General features: G+C 35.3%; 2 protein-coding genes across 2 annotated transcripts; both read right to left on the reverse strand.

Annotated features, from left to right (window-relative positions):
* Nucleotides 1–490: 490 nt before the first annotated feature.
* LOC136808131 (NAD-dependent protein lipoamidase sirtuin-4, mitochondrial-like) lies at nt 491–3,164 on the reverse strand. The gene is made up of 2 exons (XM_067064674.1): nt 2,594–3,164; nt 491–1,342 (listed from the first exon to the last, which is right to left on the reverse strand). Exons 1-2 carry the CDS (start codon nt 3,103–3,105, stop codon nt 889–891), a joined length of 966 nt encoding a protein of 321 aa, XP_066920775.1. The 5' UTR covers nt 3,106–3,164; the 3' UTR covers nt 491–888.
* Nucleotides 3,165–4,017: 853 nt separating this feature from the next.
* LOC136808132 (gametogenetin-binding protein 2-like) lies at nt 4,018–13,475 on the reverse strand (the record flags this gene model as incomplete). Its single annotated transcript, XM_067064675.1, is given in 13 exon segments — nt 4,018–4,668; nt 6,598–6,864; nt 7,258–8,364; nt 8,848–8,976; nt 9,304–9,472; nt 10,057–10,137; nt 10,272–10,333; nt 10,625–10,670; nt 10,990–11,091; nt 11,433–11,499; nt 11,971–12,047; nt 12,641–12,750; nt 13,401–13,475. Coding segments are annotated over 13 exon segments (2,454 nt in total), but the record flags the coding sequence as incomplete, so codon positions are not given.
* Between the last annotated feature and the right edge of the window lie 460 nt (nt 13,476–13,935).

Here is a 13,935-nt window from a genome sequence, read left to right on the forward strand (position 1 = left end):
TTTCTTTTTATGACGTCATCAAAATGGGGTAAAAATGAGGTTTTCTCGAAATTTTTCAAATATGGAGCAAGCGGGACCATCTAACCATGCCCCATCTCATTTTCTATATCAAAATGCTTCGGAAAAACCTAAAAAACATTTACGTTAAGGGGCGGAACCTCATGCGACCATTGGGGAGTGCCTTAGGTACCCCGAGTATTATCGTCCACCTTCTCAAAAAAGTCAAATAAAACTATAAAAGACAAAAATCAAAAGTATCGCGTACACTACTTTTGGAAAAACCTCAAAATGAGATAAAATTTGCTAGGAATTAAAAAAAAAAATTTCATTTTCTGAAAAGTGGGGAGGCTACAGTCTCCCCAGTCTCCCCGCTTCCGCCGGGCCTGTAAGACCGTGATTGGAAAGTAAAACCACTACTCCTGAGTTACTGAAGTCGTCGCACCCCTGCAAAATTTGAACGTAGTTAAGGGTTGTTGTGATGTATTTAACATAGATTCTAAATAATTTATTTACGTCAAAAGCCATTTAATGAAAGAGAAATACAAGAATGGTTAATAAAATATATAGACAAAAAGGCCTTTAAAAGGATATAGAGATGATGATGAAAAAATAATTAAATTGAAATCCCAAATTTTTATTTGCTATTCGGTCCAAGCATACAGTATATGGCCCTCAAAACGGAGGTGGCCCCCAGATTGGAAGTTTTGTTTTGATGAGCCATATTGGTTCTTTAAAACCTGGGAAAATATTTTCCCTTTTTTTCTACCGATGACAACAATGGGAATAGAAATCTCGTCTCGTCAGATACTTATTTATGGGATGACAAACCATTCAAATTAGAAAGTCCAAGTCCAATGTAAAATCAAAAATGCTCAATAAAGAGCTTCATTATTTCCATGGTAACAACAGCCTTGGCAACACATCACCAGCTTTTGCATTGACTTTGAGATTGCAATGTTTGTCTCCTCTAGTCTCTCCAATGTTCAAAATGGCAATCGGAATATTCCTTTCCTTAGCTCCAAGGATGAATCGAAAGCTTGAGTACACTTGTAGAGAGGACCCAACCACTAACATTTTATCTGATTCATCTAATTTTTGGAAAATAAAGTCTTTGACACTCGCTGCTACATTGTCACCAAAGAAAACAACTTTCGGTTTCAAAACTCCGCCACATGATGGACAGTCTACCATCTTGAAATTCTGGACCGCATGATTTGGCACTACGACGTCGGCATCAGGGGATTGTCGCCCAATGTTAGCTTCGTCCCAGACGTTGTGACGTAGCAAGATTCTTTGGAGATTGTCACGTGATATTTCGAAGTCACATGATAAACAACCAACACTAGAATGTAGAAAATAAGGAACATTAAAAAACTATGTCTTTACACATTTCACAAACCAGAAAATTTGGATGAAATCCGGGGGCGGGGGATACTTACGCGAAGTGTACGAGCCATAAGAGTCCCTTTTTCACACCCTCGAAAGTCTTTCATAGGTACAAAAACAATCTCTCATTTTGGGAAAGGCTTCTGTAAGTGTCTCAAAAATGCCAATTTTTCCTGTCTATAAGGGTCGATTTTCGATTTTTCGCTTGGACATACCAGTCACCTTGCAAAGCTGGGGTACTAGGCTTGCGAGGTGACGGGTCTGTCCGAGTGACCCCCCCCCCCGGGTGAAGTCCTGTAAAACTTCCAGAAAATAGTCTATCTGATGGTGCGCGGATGAAGGGGAGTGTCTTCTCACCCGTAGATCTTTTTCTAGTAAAGTTCTTTTTTGAATGAAGTTTTTAGTTTGTCTTGGTTCAAGTTTTCGAGTTGAAAGTTTTTGCAAATTTCTCAACTTCATTAAAGGTTTTCTTCTCACATAAGTGTTCCCGTTTCATATCAGACACGTGTTTCATATCAGGACAGTGTCTGACTATTGTTATATTGTACTGGCACAAGCAAAAAATGATTTTTCTTTTCCTCTTTCTAACCAAACTTGCTCCACATCCGTGTCAATTCAATATCGCTAATAAAGCTTGTACATTAAAGGAAAATTGGCGAAAATTTTAATTTTGCGGATTGCCGAAAAATTTTTTACAGAGGGAATTTAATTTGGCAGTTAACTTGAAAAATTAAATTTAGCGGAAGAAGGACATTTTTGTCCAAAAAACGCCATTATAAAAGGAAAAGTCTGTTTTAAGGCCTGAAATAGCACACATTTGGGGGAATAAATAGAGCATCTTAAATTTGGCGGGAATTAAATTTGGCGGATGACGGAAAAAATTAAACTTGGCGGAAACTTAATTTGGAGGTTTTGACCAAATCCGCCAAATTTTCTTCCCGCCAAAATTTTTTCCTTTAATATCACTCTTATTAAAAAACTAAACCTTTAAAAGCGTTCGGTTATTTTCCCATGAAACCCTTTAACTGTTAAGAACTTTGTGATGCATTCTTTGCGAGTAAGTAATTCTTTGACAAGCAACTGTCTTGCTTGAAAAACATGGCCCCTCTTCTAAGAAACCAGAAGAAAACGAGCTTTTCCGAATTGGGAGCAAAGTTCGAGGGTTTTTCCGTTAAAAAAATAATAATATTGTAATACTGACACTTACCGTGCAGTGGAGCCATGTAATTCCGTTATTTTGGATGATCCAGCTTTCTGATGCAAACCATCAACATTCTGCGTGACTAACCAATGAATATTTCCGTATTTCTCCATTTCCGCAATAACCATATGGTTAATATTGGGTTGAAAATTACGGAAAACGGGCCATCCGGCAAAATTACGAGCCCAGTACCGTTGCCTCTTGTTTGGACTCTTAACGAAATCAATATGCTGTGTAGGTCTATCCGTAGTTATTGAATACTGCCCGACTCCTTCGGATCGGTAATCTCTGATACCGGATTCCGTCGATAATCCTGCACCGGTCAGAACAAAAAGTCTCCGAGAGCTGTTTATAAAGTCTGATAATGTTCTAATAGTGTCTTCTGAAGGTTGGTGACATTTGGGAACAAATTTATCATCACGTGCGATTTTATGATGTATTGATCTTTTGTAATAGTGACAACATCCAAAGAAACTTGGTTGCTTCCATTTCAATCCCCATAAAATCTTCAATCTCATTTGTTGCACTGTTTTTGTTTCGTTTTTTATTTTTTTATAATGTTCACCTGTAAAAATATTAAGCTGACATTGCGTTAGAATGAAATCAATCAAAAACTTTTGTGCGATATAGACCTTTTCATAAATTACGTCACTTGCCTCGTATTTAAACAATTACCATGGTGATTATTTCCCTTGAGACATTAAATGATTTTATTATGAATAGGAAGTAGTTTTCATAAAATCCACTGGGAGTTAATCATCATGGCAGTAATTTCAAAGCAAGACAAGTGATGTTCGGGACATAATTTATGAAAAGGTCTATTGATCTATTGGACTGTATGTTTGCTTGTTTAACAGTTTAGTAGAAGAAGAACTTTTAAAGTACACATAGTTTTATTTTAGGTTTTCCCAAAAATCGACTTGCGCACTGGAAACCAGATTTGATAACTCTGGTAATTACTAAAAAAAGTTAAACAACTAAAAATAGCATGGAATATCAAGAAAACTGAAAATATCGGAAAAACTGCAAAATAAAAATCCAACAAAATTGACAATACACAAGAAATTGAAACTTGTGGAAAATTGCTAAAGGGAGGATGAGAAAACGGAGTTGAAATTGGTATTGAAAAGAAAGTAGGGTAGAGGCCTTGCTCCTCTTCTCTTGTAGTAGTATACGATTCTTAAAAAATTATTATAATAATAACAATAATAGTAATAGAGAAATAATTACTTACAGGAAAAAAAGACAATTATAAATTTGTGTTCAATTGTCTAAATTTTATAAAACGACACTCACCACAAAAACAACAAATATAATGCAGTTTTTCTAAAAGTTTAATTTTTTCGATTTTGCGAAAAAAAATGAAATTGCTAAAAAAAACTTGTATGCGGTTTTAAACAGGATTTATTTTTAAATTCTAACGAATGAAAAGATTTCGATTTTTTGATTTAAAAAAAGGGGAGTCAATAAAACTGAATATATTATAAAAAATAAAGTGCCAAGCTATGTACTGTATTTTTTTTCTCGGAAAAAAAAAATATTAAGAAAAAACAACTATACCCCAGTAATAATTTTCTTAAATCAATCCAAATTTTCAACAAAAAAAATCATTTTATACAAATTCGTCCGGAAAAGAAAAATAGTTTTTATTCTGAGCTGACGGATTTTACTTTAGTGATAACGACATACCCTTTGAGTCTAAACAACTGGTCATGATGAATTGTTTGTAAGTCCCAAATACCAGCCTTAACTTTTAGTATACATCAAGTAGAACATATTTTACAACACGAAAAGATACTTAAAGAACATGTTTTGAGAAGAGAAGAGAAGATAAAGACCTAAATTTTAAAACGACCGGCCAATTATGTAAAAGATTTATCAAGAGTTAACAACCAACCATGAATGACGTATTCTGATGTTTATATGACGACGTTACAGACACGGCACGGAATTTCGTGATTGATACATAGCTTTTGAAATTGGTCACGCAGTTTATTACGTAACTCCTGACGTCTGGACTGGACGTCTACTTTACTGGCCTTGAATTCTTGTATTTCTTGCTCCGATAACCCAAATGAATCCTATAGAACAAAAAGTATTTCATTAAAGCTGATACTATCATAGTAGGAAAAGGGGTCTGACCCCCCTTTAATGAATAATCCTCCTTTCTTGAATGATCTCCCCTTCTTAGCATCCCCCAATCTTCAAAAATGTCCTTCCCCCGAGGTTTTTGGGCTAAATTTTCGAAAATAAATAGTGTAAAATGTAATCCAACTTAAAAGGGGTAGCAAGGAGGGGATATTTCACAACAGTGTTGGTGAAAATATCTGCAATTTAGGCGTACAAACTTTCGCGAGCAGAAACTTTCGCGATTTTCGTGAATTTTGGCCCTTTCCGCGAAAGTAAATGTCTTTAAAAATTCTAGAAAGGGCCATTCGCTAAAGTTTATGCACGCGAAAATCTGTAAAACTTCAAAATCTGAATAAAATGTAACTATTATGGCACTTTTTAGCCTTCTAAAAGACTAATACCGGGTGTGTCAAAAAAAACGCCCCTATTTTTCGATTTTTGACGTACATTTTTCTATTTAGTTGGGCTGCTGGATTTTTTTGTGAGTATTGTACATTTTATTTCCAAACATTTCTTGAAGTTTGGCAGAGTTGCCTCAAATAAATTAAAAGTTATGAACATTCTCGCAAGATCACTACTTTTTGTGTTGTTCACAGAAGCAATTATTTGGCGTCAAAGAAGACGTTAAACCTTTACATTCTAGCTTTCCTATCAGCTGTAAAAACAGTTTTAAAGTAAAATTGAAATTGAAGCGAGATGTAGAAGGGAACACTACTACTAAGCCAAAATCTTTTTATGTCAAACTTATCTTTTTTTTTCAAATTAAAGGGGTTTTGGAATCTTTTCGCAGTGTTATGGTAACATTTCAAGGTGTTCAAGGCAATGTAAAGCATTTCTTAGCAAAACAAAATTTCATCAATTCGTTTCATTTCCATTATTTAATCGATCATATTATATTCTACAAACCCTGTTCTGCTTCTTTACCTTTTTGCAAAACACTTGAATTGAAAACCTAATGATTTTGCTGTACAAAAGGTAATAACATCAGTTCGTTTCTGCATCATTGACGATTTGAAGTCTTTTTTTTGTCGTCGCATCGACGTTAAAAAATGGCCTAACTAGAACTAGCTAGAATCTATCAATTATTGACCTTGGAACAGAACTTAACCTATGAAACAAAAAAATAATGCCATTTTGGTGTTTTAAAATTAGTGAGACAAAATAAGAAGGTAAAAACGAAGCGTATTTTGGTTTCTTGTTCCATACGGGAAAATTTAACTATCAAAATCTGTGAACAGTGAATAATTGACGTAAGTCAGCCAAATCGTCATAAAGTCATTTTAAATGAACCTACAAATGTATAATTCTCACCAAGGGTTAAAAATTAAATTTCAAATCCTCCCTGAAAATTTCACTTGCCTATGTTGGATAGAAATTTGTACGTCGAAAATCGAAAAATAGGGGCGTTTTTTTTGACACACCCGGTAAGTCAAAGGACAAACGTCTCAAGCCAATCCAAGAAATATTTGTCCCTTTAAGCCATTTTTTCATGTGAAAAGTTTCAATTTTACGTCTTGATTCGCGAAAGTTTATGCTCGCGAAAGTTTGTACGCCTAAAGTAGGAGGCAAAAGTAATGACAACTGAATAAGAACTCAAATCCTTACTGTAATGTGACCATTTTTGGAAAAAAACACATAGAGGATCACAAATTTGCCTAGTAAAATTCGCTTTAGAACGAGAACGTGAGGTCTCCTCAGTTTTGTTGAAAATTAAATTCACTGAAAAAAGTTTGTCAAACTTGATTCTACACAGGAAATTAGCTGATTTATGCAGAATTTTGGGACGAAAAAACCTCTGTAAAATACTTTTCTGAGACTAAAATCTGTCTTAGACTGGAGAGCTTATAACACTGATGAAGAAACATATCAAAGGCGCTCACCTCGTGTTTGGTGTGGTTCCAACCCATTGATTTTAGCAACCTCAATTCGTTTTCATCCTCCACTTCAGGGGAAGTAAATCCACCATTCTTCGGAAGAGAAGGTGCAACTTTAGTTGTTGGCTGCTGTTGCTCTTTCTTAGTATTGTTGACCACGACCTTGAGTTGTTGTTGTTGATGGTGTTGTGTTGTTGTTGTTCCGTTTGTCTGGTGATTATTGTGGTGTTGGTTTCCCCATTGAGAATTCGTTAGAATAGACGGTGAATTTTCCTGATAGAGTTAATTGAATGAAATTTGGATTTATATTCTGCTACAAAATAGGTCAGGGTAATACTAAGCTCTAAAAGTACAGTAGTCTCCAAAACTCGCGGGAAACGGAAATTTGGTTGGGTTAAGGAAAATTCGAGTTAAAAGGCTATGATGCCTCGAAGGACCCGGAAGTAATTAATTGAGTAATTGAGACTAAACTGAAAAGCAGTAAGGCAAAAGAATGAAACATTTGACAACAAAGAGAGGGGATCAGATACATTGAGTTCAGAGTAGCAAACCTTTCGGAAACAGACTATAAAGGCAAAGATCAAATAGTAGGTGATAGAGGTGAAAAATTTCTAGGCTGAAAAAACAACTCTGGAAAGAAACAAGTCAAAATAATAGAATTTTTACTTTTGAGTTATTGACACCATGCTTTCCACCTCTCTTTCCAGTACCCCTTCCACGAGAACTTCCATTTGAGCAAGACGAATCTGCTGTCGACAAGGTTACTGAAGAATCATGTTGTTGCTGTTGTTGTTGTTGTTGTTCTTTCAGTCGGTTCTGGTTCTCATATCTGCTGAACCGTGGCCCGACCGACTGTGAGCTTCTACAATCATTGTACCCATTCCTCTTGTTGTTAGTGTAGTGTCCGTTCTTATAAACACTGTTACTGCCACGTTCCTGATGACCGTTGTAGTATCCATTCCGCTTGTATTGTTTCCCGGTCGCATTCGTGCTGTCACATTCGCAATCCTTGTTGGTGTTCCCCCGCGTGTTGGTGCTTCCCTTCAATGGTTGGTGTTGGTCTTGTGAATGTCTCTGACACTTCTTCCTTGATCCAGCTTCCACCCATGGTGGTGAGCTAGCAGCCTCCTTGTCACAGTCCTTACAAGGAGCTGCCTCCTCTACTTGGTCTTCCTTCTTCGAACATTTCTTAGTCGGTGTTTTGTTGTTAGTAGGTGATTTGTTGTTAGTTGATTTAGTGGGGGTATGGGCTACATGTGTTTCCTTTTTGGTTGAGCATTTAGGACTTTCTTTAGGAGATTCAGTGCACGGTGGTGGTGTCTTGGGACAAACAGCTGGTTTCTCATCATTCTGTTGAGTGGCGGGGCATTCATCGACAGGTTTCAAGAGCCCTTGGAATGAAGAGTCAGATAGAGAAGAGCACGGGGAAAGTTTAGATGGTGTAAGAGGTGAGGCTGAACGTTGGTCAGACTTCCCAGGACTAGCCTGTGAACTATCTGTACTAGATTTCTCACTACTACAATCATCAATATCAAGCCCGTTGACGGCTAGGTTTTCTTTTTCATCTCCATCAGTGCATTTGGAGGATTTTTCTTCTTCATCTTCTTCTTCAAGCGCTTTACTTTCTTCCACAACCTTGGCTTTGTTTTCTTTACGCTTTTTCCTTTTCAGACGTTTGTTTTCACGTTTTTGTTCTTTAGCTTTTTCAGCCACGGATATTTCTTCGACGACCAGTTCCAGTTGAGAGATACCCTGCTTCTCCTCAACTGCAGTCTAAAATGGAAGTATAGTATTTACTGAAAATCTTCTCTTATTTTCAGTAAATCCGATTTTTTGAACAGAAAATAAATCAAGCAGGGGTAGGCACTCTGAGCTGGGCCGTTTTTGTAAATTTAGATTGAGTTTCTAATGCCTGAAAGGGCATCATTGATGAAGCTGGGGGTCTGAGGGCGCTTTGAAGCCCCCCCTGCGGGTTCAGGGCAAAGCCCTAGTGGGTTCAGAGGGTTAAGCTCTCAAAATTGTATTAGTTGTTTTGCGTGAGAATAACAAAAAAGGTAAGTTTTACTTGAAAATGTTTTTCTATTTTGGGATTGAGATCCAAGAATTCAATCTTGGATTGAGTATTTTGGCCCATATACGGACATAAAAGAGTACTTAGAAAAATCCCTGATCATCAATTGAAAAGTTCATATCATCACCGACAAACTTCTCCAGTTAACAAGAATTCATAACGAAGAATGTTAAAGGAAATGTTACCTCAAAGCGTTTCCGAAGCGCTTCCACACCAAGATAAAATAGAATCTGCCAGGTTTGTTCTTCAGCTCGTAATTTTTGCCACAGTCTATGTAAACGTTCCCATAGATGTATTCCCAGACAAGTTAAAACCTGAAGTAAATTGCAATCAAAATATTCATTGGGATCAAGGGAAAATCAATTATCATGAGAAGCCGTACAACAACAGACAATATAAGGTAAGTATAAATAAAAAAGATATGTCATTGTCATATGTCAAATAAGTCAAAATTCAAAGAATGTTTGTCAGATTGTCAGACACATTAGTTTTTTTTTAAAGTTGAAAATAAAATGATGGAGCAAAGACAAAAATATTTTAATTAAACAGAGCTTTTTAAAAAAAACATTTCGAAACAAAGACTTTATTTATTCAAGATATCAAACAGAACAGGAAAGCGAATAATAAAGGAAGATTGTTACCTCTTCTTGTGCTATGTCTATGGTTCTTGCATGCCTTTCTCTCCTTCCACCAGCTAATTCTGGCTCTGCCCTACCAATAAGGTGTGCTATGAAATCAGTATCGCATACAACATGTATGTGGCGCTCCTTCGGACAACTTTTCAAACCTTCGTACAGTGTTGCACAGTATCTGAAAATGATAAACAATTATTTTGAAGTCTTGATACTTTTTAAAATGTTTAAAGGTTTTGCTTCTAAATAAGAGTGATATCGTTTGCTTACTCGTCAATTTTAATTCACAAGCTTTTTCACTTTGGATTGGAACGGATGTGTCAGATCACGAATACGATTGGTCAGAAAGAGGAAAAGAAAAACATTTCTTTGCTTATATCAGCATAATATAACAATAGTCAGACACTATCCTGATATATTTTCCGACGTAAGTCGAAAGATGATGATGATGATCCTGATATAAAATATGTATCTGATATGAAACGGGAACACTCATGTTAAAATAAAACCTTTAATCACCAATTAAAAAGAGTTTCGACATAGATTGTGAATAAAGTGACAAGGTATTGGTAGGAGCCTTACTTCATCAGACAGGGAAAGAAATGAAATACTGTGATTCAACCTTATTTTCCTCGCCTATCAAGGAGAATTATGAACAAGAGTTCTTTAAACTAAAAAAAATTTCGACGATCTTGTAAGACACAGTGAAAACAACCTTGTACCAGATGGCTTTCAGGCATTATAACATAGTGGGTTGCTTACCCTTTTTCTGAGTCACCGTCAGTATCACCGGCTAATATACTATATGCTTTCAACACTTTTGATTTACATTCTGAACAAAACCTGAAAGGAAAGGACGAAATAGTTATTCCATACACCTGTTCTTTTTTGCCAATCATAAAAAGCACCTAAAATTTTAGATTCCATAGACTTGACTGAATTGATAAGGAAAACATTGACAAGATAAGAGGCCTTACCTATGCTTTCGTAAATAAGTTTCCAGCGTATCTAATAATGAATCTGAATCTATCAGTACAACCTATAAACAAAGAAAACAAATTATCATTGGCTTCTTAAATCACTATAAGTCCCACTGGCATCATATGAGATTGCCCAATTCTTGCTGGACATAACTTCAACCCATGCTACCCTGTCGAGATTGGGCTTTTTCTTAGTTGGGGAGTGTACATCCATTTGAAATAATAAAATAATGAAAATTTGTAGTTACAGAGTGATGGCACTTAATGGGTTAAAACGGTCAAAAATTCAAAAACATGTCAAGATAGAACTACATGTGTCTATTAAATATAATTGAAATTAAAAACCATACTTCATCTCTGCATTCTTGTGATAATAGATCCCAAACATCCATCCATCTGAAAAATAGAACATAAACTTTGGTAATAAGTGAATATACTTGGAGGTCCAATTTCTAAATTCATAATTTTGTTAGTTTTAAAAGACTGATCAAAATCAAAGCAAGGTTTTTTGTCTGAGAGAGAAGATGGATTTTACGCATCAAATTAGCACAGTAATATTCCTGAATTGTGCAAAATTTTGAGATGAAAAGGCCTTTTTATACACTGAGAGTAGTTAAAAGGTTTTGTTGGAGGAAAATTTCTAACCCAAAACGTCTGAAAAGTATTCTAATCTGTTGTTAAAATTTTCTACATCAAATAAAGCATTTCAAAATACCCTGAAGCCCTTGCAGCTTTGTGTGTTTCCAAAGAGTGAAGTATACATCTTTTGTTACGTTTGCTTTTTGGAATCGTATCTACTACATCATTCAAATGTGTCCTGTATATAAAGTTGAAAAAAATATGCAAGTCAAGAGGCCCATAGCCATAGATTTTCCAGAACACTCCCGTTCTGTTGAGTCTGGTAATCTTTCATTCTGGCAATTAGCCTGCCTTTAGACAGTTTGCTGGCAACAATTGTGTAGATTTTATTTTTAAGGAAAATTTAATGGCAATTTGCCAGTAACAAAGAAAAATAGCTGACAAAAGCAAAAGCAAGACTGGCTTTTTGCCTGCAAGAATTTAATACCTTTTGAATCGCTTATACAGTCACAAATATACAATATTATAAAAGCTTAATTTTGAAAAAAGTTAGAGAAAGAATAGCCACTTGGCACTTACCCATGAATATAGAATAACGCATATATTAGTTTTGCATCTTTTAGAAAGCTTGCACTCAGAGTGAGAACTAAAAGGAAAAGAGAAATGAAGTTAAATTATCATCAAAGAAAATTTTGAAGTATAGCAGATTAGAGCTTAAAAAACTACATAACAAATCTCCAGCTATAAAGAAAATGAAATGGATAGGTGTTGAATCAATTTAATGTGACCAGTATTTGTAAAATGGTAAGGCAAGACCTAATTAATTCGTTGTTCTACGGCCCAACCGACCCTAATCAAAAAAATTATTCGCAAAGCTCCAGCTTTGGATGAAAAGTGGCATGAAAGTTGCCTATCGATAAGAAGAAAAAGTATAATGCTTCAAAAAATTTTAGATCTTGACCTTCTGACCCTAGGTTTTAAGAAATTTAATTCTATTTTACCGCCCAACAATTTTTCTAAAGGTCCTCCCGTAGTACAATAAATTAGATTTGTCTCACCTATCAGATGTAGATGCTGGTAGATGACAAATTGAAAAGATGTTTTAACTATCACTAACCTCCTTTTGAGCATATTGTCAAAGGCTCCAATGCTGGCTGCCCTGATTCGTAAAGCTGATTATATAAACGTTCAACACTATGACAAAGAGAAAATTAATATAAAAAGATAACATTATCAAGCCTCAAATATGGCAGTGACTGACCTACAAACCTACTGTAGTACAAAAGACTTCAGGCTGCTTCAGGAGATATTTGATGTTGCCTGGACAAATAAATTTGCTTATAAATGATTTGTAACTTTTAGAAAAGTTTTTTCAGTATTTAAGGCACATCCTAGGGTTGGGCTCAATTTTCAACCTTTTAGGAGTTACCTGCAACAGTATACTAAAGGGGATTGCTGTAAAAAGCCCTATAATAGCGCAACAAAGTTAAGAAGTTCTAAATCCACTAAATTTTTTAAAAGCATGCATCCCAGTTCTTGCAAAAGACATTTAAGAATCATTAAGATAATGTGCTTTTTCCAACAACGGCCAAAAAAATAATTTACAGAATTTAAATAATTTCCATAGAAAATAAACTCTCAAGAAAAAAAAGAAGCAGCTGCCCCCTATCATGCATTATGTCTAACCCATTTGATACATCAGTGTTGCAACCTTTATATGATCAATCCTGTATTATCTATCATGTATTTTCTTCTATAAAAAAATGAAACCATTTAAAATTACACACCTTCTCCTACAACCAACACAAGGAACAGAAACTGATAGTAAAGAGAACAAATCTTTTTGTCGCACCATCAGGGCTGCAGCCATTTCACCATGTGTCAAACAACTGTACTTCTGAAATGATAGAAAAAATATTAACGATTTAAAATGATTTTAATAAATGCTTTTATTCGGGATGAGCTAGAGTTTTTAAAAGGTACTTCCATTTTGGATTAAGACAGAAATATATAATTAACAGGTGAAGAAGATTAACTTTGAAGTTTAACTCCAGTTGAGATAATCTTATTATCATGCGATTTCACATGCCTTTTTTAGCATCGGATGATTGGAAGCTGCTCTTCCCAAATTAGGAAAAATCATGACAAAAACAGCTTTTTTCATGAAAAAGCAGCAGAAAAGTGCTGTTTTCTGTTCCCAGCACCAGCAGCGCTGCCCTGCCTTTCTAAAATTTTCGATTGATTATATCATCTTGTTTGAGCAGAGTTACAGCTGGCCCTTTGAACAATTAGTTGAGCAAAGGTTTAAAAATTCATAAACTACTTGGAAGCTTTGAAACTTCTTGGAAACGTGTATTATTGAAAAGAAATATGGGTTTGATGGAAACCCATGTGCAAAAGTTAAAATCTTCTGTGCTAAAATCTTTTGTTTACCTTCTTTATCACAGAGGAGTACAATTCAGATTATCCCAGAAAGGGGCACTACTATTAATTTCCAAGCATATCTGAGAATATATTAAAAATTATCCAAATATTTATCTGTCATACCTTAACAAACTGTGCTACGTTTTCTGATGTCACACATTCAGCAGAAATTACAGTCTCTGGGATTTCCATCACCATCTGAAAAAAGAAGCACAGGCAAAATTATTGAGTGAGCTAATCAAACCAATCATCAAAAGGAACCAGAAAAATTTTGCAAAAGGTAATGGTATAAATAGTGAGGTCTGTTAGCACAAAAATACTTCAGATGGTGATATCCGTAATAACGGAACTAGTTGACCAAATTTGGTGTTTTATACATGAAGCTATGTCAGAATTCCAAGTTCTTTCAAATTTCATGCTTTTATCACCATCTGAAGTATTCTTACATTTTTATGAGCTAACAGACCAGGGGGGGGGGTCAGTACTAAAATCCAAGACATATATGAGTACTAAAAGGTTTTTTGACATACCCCCAGCTAATTTTTGAAACATGTACTAAAATTTATTTTGACATTTTAGCATAGTGACCTAAATAAGGCTTATTTTGGAATTCAGTTCGGAGAATGCTGGTCTTTGGAAATGCCAACTCTGGTTATTT

This window comes from Clytia hemisphaerica, unplaced genomic scaffold, assembly GCF_902728285.1.
Source record: "Clytia hemisphaerica strain Z4C2 unplaced genomic scaffold, Clytia hemisphaerica genome assembly, whole genome shotgun sequence".
NCBI classification, from domain to species: Eukaryota; Metazoa; Cnidaria; class Hydrozoa; order Leptothecata; family Clytiidae; genus Clytia; species Clytia hemisphaerica.